Source organism: Antedon bifida, chromosome 3 (genome assembly GCF_963402885.1).
Source record: "Antedon bifida chromosome 3, ecAntBifi1.1, whole genome shotgun sequence".
NCBI classification, from domain to species: Eukaryota; Metazoa; Echinodermata; class Crinoidea; order Comatulida; family Antedonidae; genus Antedon; species Antedon bifida.
Window position 1 is genome coordinate 1382995 of NC_136228.1, and position 18555 is coordinate 1401549.

An 18555-nucleotide genomic window follows, 5' to 3' on the forward strand; every position below is an offset into this window, starting at 1 on the left:
ACCAATAAAATCAATCTATCAATATTGTTTTAACTACAAAGAAAACATTAATATATCTACAGAGGGCGACAAACAGTAAAGTTCTGATGATTCTGAGGAAATTTGAGAAAACTCTAAGTTAGCAAATTGGAGCAAACTCTGAGTTTGCAAACTTGAGCAAATTCTTGAGTTTGCAAATTTGAGCAAACTCTTGAGTTTGCAAACTTGAGCAAACTCTTGAGTTTGCAAACTTGAGCAAACTCTTGAGTTTGCAAACTTGAGCAAACTCTTGAGTTTGCAAACTTGAGCAAACTCTTGAGTTTGCAAACTTGAGCAAACTCTGAGTTTGCAAACTTGAGCAAACTCTGAGTTTGCAAACTTGAGCAAACTCTTGAGTTTGCAAACTTGAGCAAACTCTTGAGTTTGCAAACTTGACCAAACTCTTGAGTTTGCAAACTTGAGCAAATTCTTGAGTTTGCAAACTTGAGCAAACTCTGAGTTTGCAAACTTGACCAAACTCTTGAGTTTGCAAACTTGAGCAAATTCTTGAGTTTGCAAACTTGACCAAACTCTTGAGTTTGCAAACTTGAGCAAACTCCGAGTTTGCAAATTTGAGCAAACTTCTTGTTCTGTAGTGCAGAAGTTATATATCTTCTTGTCAAACTAGTTTACTGAGGTTTTACTCAGTGAACCAAATAACAGGGTTTGTAGTCATGTGATTCTGCAGGACGTAGTCATGTGATTCTGCAGGACAGCCTCCTGTAACAGACACTGTATTTTTTTTATGAACTTATCTAAAAAATGGCAAATTAAGAGTTTTCAAACAAATGTTTGGTGAAGTTCACTAGACTAGTCTTTACAAATAAACATCGGTAACATTTGTTGATGATAGTCCATTTTTTAAAGTAAAAAAAATAGAGATTCTGTATCTCATTAAATTTCATCTGTTTTACATAAATGACAGTTTCTTGAATGAATAATAGAAGTTTGATTATCCTTATCAGATCAACTGAGTCGCTGGCTAACAGCCAGTTATTATTAAGAGTTGACATTTTGTTACTTTCTTTTCATAATCTCACCCCTCATCCAAATTGAAAATGACCAAAATGAAATGTCTTAATAAGAAAACTCAGTTGGCTTCAATCATAAAACCTCAGATAATTGTATTATACTGCATGGCAATGTTCAAATATATATTGAAAAAAGGTGCAAAATCTAAGATTTTTTTTAAAATAACAATCATTGTAAAAAAAAATAATTTCGTTTCCTGACACAGTTCTTATTATAGTTTTACATGTAAAGATATATTGTCCCCTGAAAAAATATTTTGTCAAATGTTTGTTGTTGAATAAGCCATTTTAATATCACATAATAGTTATTTATGAATATAGACAAAAAACATAGTCAAATTTAATTGTCTGTCAGACAATGGGTTTTTGGTTAAATGTAACCATTTATTTTGTCTTTTTCTAAGTGAAATCATTCACTTTTATAGTTTTTTCTACAGAAAGAATAACTTAAAAACGGCAAAATCTTTAAATTGTAAATTGCTTGATATATTTTGGACTATTTGAAACAAATGTGGATTAAATGTGAAATTTAATTGTGTGGTATGGAAACATTATATAAGCATATAGCTACAATGTATTGTATTATATTATTATTTATATTGTCATGATAATGATAAAAAACATAATTTTTATGATTTTTCCTTAGGCCATGTTTCCGCAGCAAAAAATTAACCGATAATTAACCGATAAACTGCCTGTGGAAACGGGGTTTAACCGACTCCACTCGAGAAAAATTAACCGATAATTACCTCATTCAAATCGAATAATTATCGGATAAATGCAATAATTTTTACCCTTTGACCCGAAGGACTAATTATTGCGTTGTGATTGGGCTCTTGGTTGTCCGGGAATGTCTGATCATGCACACTTTATTTTTGCTATTAATTATCTGATTGGTTAAAAAATTAACCGATAATTTTGTCATGGCTGCGGAAACACTGCCTTAGTTTCACACAAATCTATTGGGTAAAAAATAATATATTCCTAAACTAAAATGAATAAATACAGGAACGTAGTACGTACATGTTTAAATATTAGGAAACATAGACTTTAAGAATAGTGTAAAAACTTATTTTTTCTGACTTTTGACTCATTAGATACAAATGCAAAAGTGTTCCTCCCTTTTTACAAATAGAATTTAACAATAAAAATGACTGGAAAACATTACCCTGTTAATATCACAATATTGTTACAACAAAACATAAAATTGTCAAAAATATCTATAAAGCACTCTGATAATGGCAACTTGGTAGCACTATGTACTGGGTGGGGTCTACTGGCACTCTACATGATTTCTATTCACTATGATTGTTCTGATGTTATTTCTTCCTCGCTACTTGATGCGTCCTCAATAATTGGCAGTTTTTCGTGGACATAGTGTCTAGTTCCGCCCTCGGCATATTGCTGCACGCAGTCGCCCGACCCTTGGAGAATCCACTTAGCAGTGAGAAGACCTTCCACGCCAACAGGGCCGCGGGAATGTATACGAGTAGTACTAATGCCAACCTCTGCGCCTGTCAAATGAAAATTTAACTGTTATATAACAACTGTACTTTAAATAAAAAATAATTTTCTAAATCTAAATTAGTTCTGTTCACTTTCCCTCATAGTACTTAAAAAATCTTGACAATTTAGCTGTTTTACATTACTATTTTGACTATTTTTGTATCGAGCCACAGCAATATTATTACATTTGTTATTGTTACAGTATGTTTTGTTGCCTTTGAATTTAATTACTTTTATTTTAATTTCGTTCTTTTTCTTCAATTTATTATTGCCTTAGAGTGGCCATTTTGTTTTTAACAATAAATCCTAATTACTCAATTTAATTTCATTTAAAAAAACATAATCTGTAATTCAGCCACAGGCTGCTATGCTTGATATTCTTTGTCATATTTCCAATAAAAAATCATTATAATATTATAAATTTAAACACAGTAATAATTTGTTCTGTTTTGTGCAACATGTGTGTGACTTTTGTAGTTTATTCTATTTTCTATATAGATCACTATGCTACCAATATATAATAACAACTTTATTTAATTACCCAAATGAATTGTTTGATGGAATAGATGCTTCAAATATTAAGGATTATACTATTGTATGTAATCGTAAGGATTTATCAGATAACATTAATATCAATTAGGTATCTCATCAACAAAAGGGAACCCCTTTGGGCCCAAGAAAGCGTCTATGGATGGTGGTGTCTCCTCAATTGAGGTTGGTCATGGTGTTAAACATATATTTCTCCTTGTTCGTTTCACTGGAAAATGACCCTCTGAATAGCGGTGTCCCAAAGAAAGGGTTGCACTACTGTATGTGTGCGCAATAGTAAATGTAGCCTTTTATAAATTCATGTTGAAACATCAACACACACACATATGTAGGATTCTTTAATTATGGACTTACCAGCGTAGAAGAAGGTTGCTTTGAAAGTATAATGTAGTTCACGCTCACTGACAGCAGTTAATGTTTTCGTATTATTACTTTATAATTAATTATTCAAACAATTTGTAAACTTTGAACTGTATTCTACATTAGGGCTACCTTATTGGGGGCATAAATTAAATAGCCTTCAATGTAGAGGCTATTTTATAGGGGTCACCTAAAATTGCATTTATATGTGGGGGGAAATTTATTGGGGTCAATTTAAACTACATTCTATGTGGAGATATTTCAAGATTTATCTGGGGTCATCTTAATGGTCAGAATAATCAACATGAAATATTTATCTGAGGGTTATTTTGTAAAGATAAGCTTATACATTAAAAAATATGTAGTACTTCTACATTATTATTGCTATAGTAAACTATGTTAACTAACTATGTGATGCCCCTGAGTTATGTAATAAATGAATGTACGCTACATGTTTTGCTCTGATAGTTACGTCTGCCTTTAGGAGAAAGCAACAAATAGATTGTACTATTTACAACAAAAACTGTAGTTAATTTATTTGAAAGAAATATTTCTTTAATCTTTTAACCTTTCAATCAATCCATTTCAATTTAACAATTAGCTCATATATGTTGACATGTGGATTTATTTATTCAAAGAAAGATATTTACCAAGTCCAAATCGATAACCATCTGCAAATCTGGTACTGCAGTTGTGAAAAACACTGGCACTGTCGACTGAATTCAAGAAGCTATTTGCAGACTCCTCTGATAAACAAAAACAAATATTAATAATAGTTAAATAATATATAAATAAGGTAGGTAAATATTTACATTAACTAGAAATAGTATATATTTATAGTGCATTTACACTGTATTAAATACATTTGATTGATTTCATTCAGAAACCAACTTGTTGTGCGCGCCGCCTATAATTGTTCTGCTCTGCATCTAAAATTGGAGCACTGCCTTTTTCAATGGCCTAGCTTCCCGGCCTAGCATTCTTCAATACAATGGATAAACTGAATAAAAGTAGGTGTGTTATAAAACAAATAATGAATTTTGTATTCGTTGAATGGACAGAATATTTTATTTGAAGAAAAATTGATTGCTCTATTTTTCAAATCAATTAAATATTCTCACCATCCAGCTAATAAACATTAATTATTTTGTATACTAATTAATATTTTGTATTTTCATGGAAAATAGAATCTTTCATCTTATTCAATAGTTGTGTCATTGCACTCATAATCATTCATTATTTATACTTCTTTTGATCTTGATTTTTAAAAAACTTCTAAAAATATCAGATGGTGTGAAACCGCAGGATGGACTGAAATAACACTTTCGACACATTGCTATAATCTATGTGGATCAAGACAGATAAATACAGTAACACTCACTATGATCTTTAACTTGTAATGATAGTAACAATTAATGATGACAAAGTATTACACGAAACCTGTCGTGAAATACAGTTACTGAACTGAACTTGTCATGTCGGGTTGTACAGTTAGTTCATAGTTAAATACATCTGACAATAATATCTAATATGAAAGTACTTTAAGTCGGATAAAGTAAAGTATCAAAATTCTTTGAAAAGAAAAAAATGTATTTCTTCATATACAATTCATTTAAAATTAATGTGATAAGACGCACTGTTGCATTGAACAAACTCAATATGTAGTAAACAAGATTCAGTTATCTCGGAATAACTTCTTGTTTTTAATTAAACACTGAATTCCGCGAAAGTTCATTGACAATACACTCGTCGTGTTTACAATAGAGTCTTTTAATATGATTTGATTATTTAAGTGAGAGATGATTATCCGGAATTCAACATTTCACACTTTGAGAACTTATTCAAAAGCACATTGACAATAAATCTATTCTCTCTAACATGCTCAAAGACGTATTGTTCCCCTAAAAATATAATTATTTAAAATTGTTTTGTTGAATATGCCATTTTAATGTCACATAATTGTAATAGTAATAAAATCCACTTTGACCAAAAATTTGATTGTAAAAAAAAATGTTTTATTTACCTGATAAAACTGTCAAATTGGCTGCCAGCCAATGGATTTTCGGTTGAATTAAACCATTTATTTTGTCATTTTATAAGGGAAAACATTTTTTTTTACAGAAGTGATTATTAACTTTATCAAATCTACAAAATAATCTATTCAAAGTCTGATTGAATTAATCCTCATTTTTCATGTTTTTGGGAGAAAATACAACTTAAAAAACAGTTAAATTCTCATAAATCATATATTATAATGGAGCATTATATATACAAAATATATTACATATATTATATATAGTAATAAAGTACTATTTAATGATTTTAAGATTGATGATCTTGGCGCATCCTGAATACTGACTCCATTTTGTTTTGACCCACAAACAGTCAAGGAAAACCCAAAAGGCAGGCTTTTTGTGGTTAGTAGTTGTTAATTTGTGCATTTGTTTCAACAGGGGTTTCCTTAATTTTAAGCCATATCATAATATTGTGTAATTGTTATGTATTTCTGTAGTACAGTATTTATCCCTATTTTCTATTAAAATTGAATGTCAAATTCCTCTAGTTATCGGTTAAAATTGACTAACTACTGTTGTTATTATATAAAATAACACATAGTGTTGTGAAAAAAATTCTATTATACAAAAACTATTAATTTCCCCTGATCAATAACAAACATTGTTTTTCCACCCATTCATTATATTAAAATAGATAACAAAACGAAAGCTGTGATGTTTGTATCAATAATGGAATGAAAAATGTTTGATGCAATGGACGCAAAATGCCCAAATGAAATATTAACAAAATAAATTATCTAAACGTCTTTGCTTTCAAACTATTTTGACAAAAAAAAATGTGATTAGCCAAAATATGGTAGTGATATACCCAAATATGGTAGTAGTGAAATGGCATCATCATGTCCATAATTATATGGGCACATCACATTTTTTTGTTACAGAAAGTTTGATATTGTAGACAGAGTTTAAATGGCTTATATCCTCAAGCAGGATGCTATAGGTATTGCCATGTACTTTGGATTTGTACTACTACTTTGTAGTTGGTCCTGACACTTGTTTTTGGGGAAAATATACTTGGTTTAGTCACTTCCAAAACTATTTAAAAGTACACCTCTCCTAAGAATAGAAGGCGTATTATAAATCTAGCGGCAAGTACTCTCTTGAATAAACTTCAGTTTATCATTTCATTTCTTACCCCACTAATCTTTAACTTCAGTCATTTCTTACCCCACTAATCTTTAACTTCAGTCATTTCTTACCCCACTAATCTTTAACTTCAGTCATTTCTTACCCCACTAATCTTTAACTTCAGTCATTTCTTACCCCACTAATTTTTAACTTCAGTCATTTCTTATCCCACTAATTTTTAACTTCAGTCATTTCTTATCCCACTAATTTTTAACTTCAGTCATTTCTTATCCCACTAATTTTTAACTGTTAAAGTTAAAAATTAGTGGGGTAAGAAATGATGGATAATAGCAATTTCTTAAAACATCTCTTTAATAAAATCCAACATCCTCTGTGTTTACATAAATGCCACAGGGATGGCTTACAACTTTAAAAATAATATTATTATAAATAATATTTTGTCCCTGAGAGATACTTAAACTTGAGAGCCTGATACTTATGTGCACTAAATAACTATTATTGTGTCATTTGCATAGCAGAGTTTGCAGGCACTTCACAGACTTAATTCACTTAATAAAAACGAAAGCTTTTCACTCTACCTTTGAATGATGGGTTACAGAAAAAACTTAAAAGAAACTTTATAGCAATATAATTGAAACAGTATTAAATGTATTAGTATAAACTCATCTCACAAAGGAGACCCTTGAGGACATATGATGACAAGACACAGCTTTCTACTAAAGTACGCAAATTTATTTGCACAAAATCGAAAGTTTTAGCTTATGGACATGCGTATTAATATTTACATCTTCCAAATCCCTTTCTGCTGCAAATTTTTTTAGTTAGTTGAGTTTTTATCCTAAAGCCTTGTCTAAACTATCAAACTGTATGTGTCAAAAAAATGTGATGTGCCCATATATGGTAGTGCTATGCTTAAATATGGTAGTGATCATCATGTCCATATATGGGCACATCACATTTTTTTGACACATAAAGTTTGATCGTGTAGACAGAGCTTTAAAAAAATACAGAGTTTGAATAGTTTCTAGTTTCTTTTTGTAGAGCGAAACATTTTGCAACCAACCAAAAAATGAGTTATCACACTAAATTTAGTGCTCCTTTCAAAACACCTAGCAAAACTCTTACAAACCAGAGTTTTGTAAAAAGTGTGTGCATGTGTGGAACTCCACAATTTTGCTAAGTTGTGCAAATGGGTATCACTAGTTAGCAGAAACACAATTGAAATAAAAATTGCAGCAATTTGCTTGTATAGTGGATAATAAAGGGCAGTTTTTCTCTGTGCAAAACATTGGATTTGCATAAATAAATCAGACTAGTGGAAAGCAGGTTTTAACCTTTAATCATTGACACAAGATTGAAACACAATATCTATAAAAAAAAAATAATAATAATTACATTGGGTCATTTATGTAGTCACTACATGTAGAACTATACGCAATACTCCATGTCGGTCTATTTATGTGTCTTGATGCAAGCACCGTTCAAGCCATGATTGCTTCTCCATAGAGTGTACACATGCACACAACAAGAATAGTAAAAATAAAAAAACAAAATTATGCAAAAACTACCGACAATTGTTTCAATATTTCTTTTAGATTAACTCTATTTCAAGAATTTTAATTGTCGTATTTAGATTTTTTTTTTTAGTACTAGTTATTTGCCCAGACTGTTTTTTTATGTTATTTATTAACAATTAAGTAGAAGAAAAAGTCTATTTTTTGTTGAGTAGAAAAGTTCTTAATTTGTTTGCAAATGTTCAAAGGTTATGGGCGCTTATGGAAAACTAAAGGAAGCTAATCTGTAAATCTATAAAAAAAAAAAACAAAAAAAAAACAAAAAAAAACCAGACAGGCTAGTAGACAATTGCAGTTTAATTAATATTTGCATTTTAGAAAAGAGAAATAAACCTAAAGAATATGGTCATCAACATTAAAATTAAATTCTGTTTAAATATGTTGGAGCTTTAGCCTTTTAAATATTTAAATATCGTAGTAGAATTTCTTCATTGCATACACCAGCATGTTTCTGATTTACAATTATAATAAACAGACACAGATAGTTTATGACTTTAATCATAGTTGTACCGATAAATTACCTTCTCCGTGGGGATAACCATTAAATATTTTTTCATTCAACAAAATTCCTCGTTAAATTATGAAATGTATTTAAACACTGATATCACAATGGTTATTAAAAATGTCCCAGCATTTTGCGATTGTTGTAAAAGTCGGTAGAAATGAAAGATACGATGTAAGAATGTTAACCGTTTTCATTGATGGCGTCTAATGGATAAACCTATGCTGATTCCCCTGGGTGACGTATAACTACGTACTTCAATACGTTTTTTCAAACTACTAATTCAAATGAAAAATAAACCAGATGAGTCAAAGTTTTTATTGAGATAGTAAATGAAGCCAGAAAATCTGTATAGTTTTTCTTCTGACTGGTTTTGGATTTGTTCTATTAAATGAATCTATGCAGTTAATATAAACCTATTACTATAGCAACCATGGTTTAGTTTCCTACAGTTTGATGATGACTTTCCACTAGAAAATTTCTCTTCAATACAGCTTTTTAAGAGTGGTTTTCCACTACAATTTTCTGAGTTCTCTCTCACTACAGCTTGTTAACAGTGGTTTTCCACTACAATTGTCTCAGTTCTCTCTCATTACAGCTTTAAGGGTGGTTTTCCACTACAATTGTCTCAGTTCTCTATTACTACAGCTTTAAGGGTGGTTTTCCACTACAATTGTCTCAGTTCTCTCTCACTACAACTTTACGGGTGGTTTCCACTACAATTGTCTCCGTTCTCTCTCACTACAACTTTAAGGGTGGTTTTCCACTACAATTGTCTCAGTTCTCTCTCACTACAACTTTACGGGTGGTTTCCACTACATGTGTTTCTGTTCTCTCAGTACAACTTTTAAGGCGGCTTTCTACACAAAATGTCTCAGTTCTGTGTTGTTGACTACACAAGATGTTTATTTTCATTTTAATGCTTAATATCACCCACACGCATGGCTTTATTTTATTTTTACTTTATTTATAGGACTAAATGCATCTTGGGAATTCTTTCACTGTAACTAAAAAACATGGATTACTTTTAACCTTGTAAGTGTCATTGTAATGCTGTTAGATTTGAAAAATGTAACATTAAAAAAGAATATGTCACTTTTTAATCGCATTAAGTCTCTAAATAAAATTCTGTTTCATGAGTTTGTCACAAGAATAAAAGTAAACATTTCTGAAGGTGAATACAACTATCTACTCAGAAATATCCTATTTTTTATTTTCATATTGACCATTTAAACTAACACATTATTATTTGGTATTCAACACAACCCTGGGATTCGCAAGCACCCTGGAATTCACTAGCACCCTGGAATTCACTAGCACCCTGGAATTCACTTGCACCTTGGGATTTAACAGCAACCTGGGATTCACTAGCACCCTAGGATTTAACAGCACCCTAGGATTTACCAGCACCCTTGGATTTACCAGCACCCTGGAATTCACTAGCACCTTGGGATTTAACAGCACCCTGGGATTTACCAGCACCCTTGGATTTACCAGCACCCTGGAATTCACTAGCACCTTAGTATTTACCAGCACCCTAGGATTTACCAGCACCCTGGAATTCACTAGCACCTTAGGATTTACCAGCACCCTTGGATTTACCAGCACCCTGGAATTCACTAGCACCTTGGGATTTAACAGCACCCTGGGATTTACCAGCACCCTTGGATTTACCAGCACCCTGGGATTCGCAAGCACCCTAGGATTTACCAGCACCCTGGAATTCACTAGCACCCTTGGGATTTAACAGCACCCTAGGATTTACCAGCACCCTTGGATTTACCAGCACCCTGGAATTCACTAGCACCTTGGGATTTAACAGCACCCTGGGATTTACCAGCACCCTTGGATTTACCAGCACCCTGGAATTCACTAGCACCTTGGGATTTAACAGCACCCTGGAATTCACTAGCACCTTGGGATTTAACAGCACCCTGGGATTTACCAGCACCCTTGGATTTACCAGCACCCTGGAATTCACTAGCACCTTAGTATTTACCAGCACCCTGGGATTCGGAAGCACCCTGGAATTCACTAGCACCTTGGAATTCACTAGCACCCTGGAATTCCCTAGCACCTTGGGATTTAACAGCAACCTGGGATTTAACAGCACCCTAGGATTTACCAGCACCCTAGGATTAATACCACACTAGGATTTAATTTTTTTTTTTTTATGTTATCTGGCCCAGCGGCCTAATTAACAAAAGAAAAACTCTAGATACAGTTGTAGATTAAGCAAATTCATCAGCCTAATTGTCTGTCGAACGTTACTTTTGTGATTGACAGAACTCTGTAAAATGCCGTTTCTCATCGTAGTTGACTTCCTCGATATCTACGTCTCATCTTGGCTGAGACAAGCACTAGATTATAAAAGTAACTCTGTTATTTTATCTTCTTATAAGCATCAATTTATTTTATCGTTTCGAATTCGACTGAAGATTCAGCATAAGCTGCCTCGAATTACATACATAATAAGATAGACATCTAAATGATGTTTAAATCTGCTCAAAATTTCTCATAGAAATGGGACTTTGAAACAAGCTTGATTGACAGACAAAATGATTGATTGATTTTTAATGTTTACTATTAAGGCAGATTTAGTTGAAGTAGTTTTTGTACGATCTGTTAATACCAGTAGGATTTATGTAATATGCAACGTTTAGAAACCGATGCATTCCTGCTCTCCAAATGGACATTGTATTGTTAATTTTTACAATTTCTATCACATGTACTTTATTACACCTGACATTTGTGTCCAAGTTTCTAACTGAAAAAGTTTTTAACTCACAGAGTTGATATCTACATGATTGATAACACTTCATTTCATACAAAACAATAATAACTTTAGAAAAAAGAACTTAATCCCTGTTTTATCAAGGCCGTTATAAATATAGTATGTAAAATTATTTACAAATAAAACTTATATTTATTTATTTGGTAATTTATCCTCAATTGGAAATTGGGAGTAGGTCCTCCTCAGACCTACGGCAGACAGTGTTGTGCTTACATGGACTAGAAAAACTGAGCAGGGAACTTTTTGCCAATTGGAAGTATTTTTTCAGTTAAATGTTGGTTTTTAACAATACAAATTATCTTTCTGTTGACTAAAGATTTTTTTTTAAATAGAAATTTAAACACCAGAGATCACTTTATATTAAAATAAAATCTATATTTCTAAATCCACATTCCTGTTTTGTATATGTTACAATTTATATTCTTGACAAACATGATGGTTATCAAACAAAATTTAGTTTTTTTTGGGTACTATTAAACAAACAGCAGAGATCAGCAAAACGAAATGATTGCCGATAATAAAGTACCCTATTGCAAAGCCCTCCATTTTGTAAATGTTATACTAAAACCTATAATCTTAAAAGGTAAACTTTTCCAGGGCTTTTAAAGGTTTATGACAATAACAGAACATCATCAATAATACCATTTTAATCTTACTCTTAAAGGTCTCTCGAAACATACATTAAATTCAGCTATTATAACCGTTTCCGAAAAAGTATAGAGTAACAATTCTAATACTCTATCATACTTCCGATGAATTATTCAAAACTATTAAAAGAAACAAAAATAATCATTATTTTGCTAAAGATATTGACCTATTTTGTCATTTTGTAAGCGAAATCATTTTCTTCATGTTTTTCTTCTTTTTGTCAGTTTAAACACAAAGCTAAGACTTGTATTACTCAGATTTATTTGTTTGTTTTCTTGAACGTTAAACCTCCTATTATTGGCAAAATTTGTTTATGTCGTTTTGGTTTTAAGCGAAACAATTTGACTGAAATAACTTCAGGGATTCGAAAGCACGCCAATAAAACTCACAAACTGGCACCCAATCATGCCTACCACAATCATGTAATTGTCAAACTTAAGTCTAGGCTTCTTTCTACAGTTAATCTTCATTAAGGTCAATTACCGATTCATCATTTATCTTGAGTTTTGCTGAGGCTTTGTCAACCTATTTCAGATTGCTAATGGCTGTACATTTACTGACATAGGTATAAGCCCACGCAAAATTGCAGTAATTTTTATCAAAAAACAATTTATATACTAAAGAAAAATCACTTGAGAAAGACAGAAAGTTTTTCTTCTTGCAACAAAAGATGTTGAATAATGCTCAATTTTAGAGTAATTTTTATTTTAAAAAAACAATTGATGAATGATGATGATGAATGATCAATTTATTGAAAATTGTTTGAGAAAGACTACAAATTTGTTTTATTGCAACAACAAAAAAAATATTATTAATTAATAAACAATTGACATACTAAAAGGAAAATCGCTTAAGATAAACTGATAAAAAAAAGGCTTTAAAAGACCCATGGATCGCAGTAAAATTTATCCTAAAATTTATATTGTCTCTAAAACACGAAAAATAAATAGGCCATTTTGTAAATTTAATAATGTTACCAAACCAAATGAAACCAATTGACTTCCAGACAGCATGCTTGGTTAACTCTTTTTACATTTTAAGGTAACTAAATACTTTTAAAAATCCAATTTTTGGTCAAAGTGAATTAACTATATTATGTGACATTAAAAAAGTGGAATTTCAACAAAATGTATATGTTTACAGGGGACAATACAATATCTTAAACCATCCATTATATCTAGAAAAATGTCCCAAACAAATATAGAACAATGATTACAATTCTCCTTTAGAGAATAAATGTCATCATTATTCACTTAAAATACATGATTTAAAAAAATATAGAAAAGTGAAAGACCAAAAAAAAATTTCAATTATTACAAAATTGTAAAAAAAAACTTGAATTATTAGTGTAGAACATTCAGAGATATTAATAGTAGTCTGTCGTAGTGTTAATGTACAGTATCTGTACCTTGGGAGCATTCCTAAAGCAGTTACTATCAATCATAATATGATTTCAAACTTGAGTCAAGTATGGTTATTATCACAAAAAAAGAATTATCAATTATGAACTGACAACTGCTAATAGCTAGTAGGCTAACAACGGTACTTTATAATTTATCGATTATAAATATTGCAAAAAAATTTACGTCTGACCGACTCAAAATTTGTTGAAGATGTAGACTATTGAAAATTAAATTTTTAGTTGGAATTATATGCATGAGTGAATTTTCTATAGTGCCCTCTATTTCTTTTATGATTTTGTTCTGTATAGTTTTTTAGCAAAACATTCATTATTTATCCAAATCAGCTTAAACAATTCGACCATGTATGTCTAGTGTCGAAATCAGGTGTGTAACTGAATACATCAGTATTTCTCGTATCATGTCATATCAACTTGATAATTTAATTCAACAAAAACTTGCAATTTCCCAGAAAAAACTACCTGCTTCCCAGGAAAACTACTAACTTCTAAGGAAAACTACCCACTTCCAAGGAAAACTACCGACTTTCCTTGGAGAAAAATACCCACTTGCCTTGGAAAAAATTACCTGCTTGCTTGGGGAACCTACTAGCTTCCCAAGAAAACTACCTGTTTTCCTATGGGAAAAACATGCTTCTTTGGGAAAACAACCTAATTCCATGGAACCATAAATTCATCAAACTTACCGTTTTCCGTAACAATAACATCTGTATGAGCACTTCCATATTTGTTAATGTGATTGACAGCACCTTTGATGTCATCTACAATCTCCACACCACACTCAAGACCTCCATACTCAATACTCATAGACTGAGCTTGGGATGGACCAAACTTAAGAGAGCGAGATAACCTCTGACCTGGATGAATTTTAACCTGTAAAATAACGGTGAGTGATGAAACATGATGGTGATATTATTGTTGGTGCTGATATTTACAAGTGTTAACAAGAGCGAAGAATGATGATAGTGATAAAATAATTGATGATTCCCTACTCTTTTCGAATAGTGTACCATGTTCTTTAATGTGCACAATTCGTACATGGGACCAATGGCTTTACATCGCATCCGAAGTACGAGTCAATAAGATTAAGAATTTGGATACAATCAGTATGGTACTGATAGACTCGAACCCAGTCTGTCAATCATAACACCATCACTCTCTGGTATATACAGCACACAATGAGATATTACCAGACCGTTTCCCATCCAGAACACAGCGTAAATTTGACAAGAACTGGTACGTCTACGCAGTATGGCCATATAGAAGATAATTATGGAGTTTTAAGAAATGTCTGCAACAAACCTGTTCTAAAGCAAGCATCTCAAGTACGTTGTCAAACAACGGTGTCCTTCTCAATCCTTTGTGTATTAGTAGAGTTTCCATGGAATTACAAGCTGCAGGATAGTCACATTTTGAATCTCGCACTGCAAACAAAAAATCAAAGTTTGTAAGTTTTGAAGAGTTCTAGGCCATAATTAGTAAAAAGATCAATATTTTGGCACATATGGCGTTTCATACGTATAATACTAAAAATCTGGCTTGGTGGACTAACAGACAATTAAACTACTGTAAAAAGACAATAACTAAAGAATTGGGGCAAGTCTAGGTTTGAATGAAATTATGAACTTTTTGATATATCTATCATATCTCTATAATGTTTGCACTCCTCTCTTGAAAAATTCCGGATCCATCCCTGAGGTATCATCTCTTTATAAAAAGACACACCAGTGGTCTGCCTTTCTGTATGTCGTATAATATATATTTTGTCATCTTATGTAGTAATAAATATATTAATGTAGTAATATCGCACATAAAAGGGTGTATAATTAAAATAAAATTATATAGTATGATAATAGTATGGAAACAAATTAGATTAAACATAATATTAAGATCTATCTACACTATCAAATTAGTTTGACAAAAACAAGTTTGATATGCTTAAATATGGTAGTGATATGACATCATCATGTGCACATCACATTTTGTTGTCATATAAAGTTTGATAGTGTAGACAGAGCTTAAGGATGTCTACAGCGTTTCTGTAATGGTATTCTGTCTTTATTCAAATAATATTGTACTCTCCCTTTAAAGAAACTAATTACACACATACATTAAGGGTGTCTAATTTTGTTAAACTAGAAAATGAGACATAAACAGGAAAACTAACATCCTTGAGTACATCAACATCACAGCCTGAAAAGATGTTACTTATTTTCAAGGTTTACTCGGACACCTGGCAGGTGCGTGTTAATGGTGAAGTCGTATTTTTCATTCATTTAATTTAATAGTTTTACTTCGAAAAATCAATGCCAAGGCACGAAAGCTTACTAAAACAGTCAGAAAAACATTATGATAGAGATAAATGGGTAAACTAAACAAAATATTTCTTTTTTCAAAGGGGGAAAATTCAGTAGACTAAATCAATAAAATAAAATATGAAAGCGTTTCCACTATAACTTAATGTTAATTTTACAACGGTTATATAACTGATATATTGTTGAAAGGACGCTAACCAACTGTTCTTATTCCGTGCATCATGACAAAAGTATAAGTTGATTAATAGGCAATCACTCAAAATACATTAACATCGTCAGTGGAAAATATTTATTACTATAGAAATTTTAAAATGTATTAGTTGTTTACATAAAATAATGTCTAGTATGTTAAATGGATAAGGCAGATGGGTTGTGTCTTAGCTGAGGAATAATGCAGAAAATGTTTCAGTTGAAGTAGATTTTATATACATAAAAATGGATTTCTTCTACATTGTAGTACTTGCATATCCCTGAAACATGCATGCAACTAATTATTGAATACTTCCAAAATGAAATGGTGTCTTCCATGGAATAAGTTCTATCTATGCTGAAAATTTGTCTTGAAGTGATCTTTTTAACAGACAAACACACTCACAGACAAATAAAAAAGGGTGATCGCAACCTCCTCGCAACTGTATCTTTAAAAAAAATATAACTCAATAAAAAAAATACAAGTACAAAAATTGATGATTATAGTAATGGAAATATAGAATGACAGTAGATAGCGGCAATTGATTGTGTATTGCCTTGGCGACGATTAATATTTTTTCATGTCTCGTTTTTTTAGTTAATGTAGCCCCTGGAGCCGTTTTAAGTTCACTGACTATATGACTATCAGGATTCGTCTGACAGGCTTAAAACAGATGGCCATGGTACGCTGTTTGAAATTGACTCTGTTCTATAATTCGCTAAACATAATTAATCAAATATTATGATTAAATTAAAAAAACAAATATATTTTATTTTTTTAATAGAAAATATGTTTTCTGATGTTCAAGTTTGTTCTTTATACATTTTATATTAACTTGTGTGTAGGGTGACAGTATGTTCTAGTCCAGCTTTTATTAAATAACTTTTTTTTTCGCTGTATAAATATGTCTTTCTTATACCTTTTGATATTTTATACAACATTTTATTCTAGAATGTAAATATTGTAACAATTCACACTTAATTTTGATAAATAACCCTTGAATAAAAATAATAGTATTGCAAGAACACTGAAAAGAATTGATAAATATTAAGGAATAAAATAAAACTTTTTATTTAAATTTGTGTAAAATTTATTTTATCTAATAAATAGTATATGATTAATAATTATAATAAGCTTTAATCACCATTTTAACCTGTATTTTTTTCATAATTGTCTGGCATTTTAATTTGTATTATTCAGTGCATTTATCATAATGCATTACATAAGTCTAAATTATTATTATGGTAATATTAATATGATATTTGTCCTTTTTGTTGGTATTTTTATTTATATTGTTCAATACATTGAGGCTTTAGCATTACATAAACCTAAATTATTATTATTAATATTATTATTATTATTATGGCAATATTAATATGATATGAATAAATAATAAACATGATATCCACTGAGGGATTAAATCATAAACAAACGAAACCATTAAGCTTAAACTACTAAATCTTTAAAGTATATAATCATAATTGTAGATTTATTATAGTGTGGCGTTAAATTACTTTTCAAATACACAGAACGTATGGTTGTTGAACTTTAAAGTACTTGCGCTATATGTTGGATAATTTTCTAGCAGAACACACACATATATATATATTAAACATATTTGGCTGAGAAATCACTGACATTTGTTATTTGAAAGAGTGTAAAGCTCTGTCTACACTATCAAACTTTTTGTGACAAAAAACATGTGATGTGCCCATGGACATTATGATGTCATATCACTACCATATTTGGGCATATCACTACCATAATTTAGGCAAATCACTACCATAATTTGGGAAAATCACTACCATATTTGGGCAAAAAATCACACATTTCTTGCCAAACTAGTTTTATAGTGTAGACAGAGCTTAAGAGAATTAAGGAAAACATAAGTAGAGTGAATCTTGTTTCTGATCCTTTAGTTTAGCTTGGTCTAGATACATGCTATGTGAATGTACTGGTTCTTTCATATTAGCAAATAAATGTTTGTCTATTGTGTTGTAATGTTTGGTTTTGAATCTCAACAATAATATGATATTGGGATGTGTGGCTGAGCGGTTAAGTCAAAGGCACCCGAGCTGTAGTTCTGGTGGTAGAACAATTCTTCTCAGATAAGAACTTAGGTCCATTGTACACATCCGACTCGTGTGCACTTTAAAGAACCCAGAGCAATTTTTGGAAGAGTAGGTGTACTGGTCAATCTCAGTCTCTGTCGTTTATGGTGCTACACTAGCTGCTGCACGTCCGTAGAGAGCATAATCTGGATTTCCTCAATTGAGAATGAATATTAATACAAACTGTAGCTGACAATAGGGTTGTAGCTGCCTCAATCCTAGGCGCCTTGCATGTTTTTAATTGTATGCGACATCACTCAATAACAATAGTTACAGGGTTTATTTGTATTTTTTTGGCATATTATGTACCTTTAATAAATACTGGTTTACTTACTGCGAGGCATTCTTCATATTTTTATTTAATAAAGATACT

The 18555-nt window shown here is 31.2% G+C and overlaps 1 protein-coding gene across 2 annotated transcripts in view; it reads right to left on the reverse strand.

Annotated features, from left to right (window-relative positions):
* Positions 1-514: 514 nt before the first annotated feature.
* The window catches only part of LOC144838773 (delta-1-pyrroline-5-carboxylate synthase-like), a 28540-nt gene continuing 10499 nt past the window's right edge, over positions 515-18555 (reverse strand). For both annotated transcript variants that reach the window (XM_078694249.1, XM_078694248.1), the window contains exons 12-15: positions 14869-14990; positions 14253-14439; positions 4115-4210; positions 515-2563 (exon numbers count right to left, since the gene is read on the reverse strand). In XM_078694249.1, coding sequence (XP_078550375.1) covers positions 2352-2563; positions 4115-4210; positions 14253-14439; positions 14869-14990 — 617 coding nt within the window. In that variant the 3' untranslated portion in view covers positions 515-2351. The remainder of the gene's footprint in view (positions 2564-4114; positions 4211-14252; positions 14440-14868; positions 14991-18555) is intronic.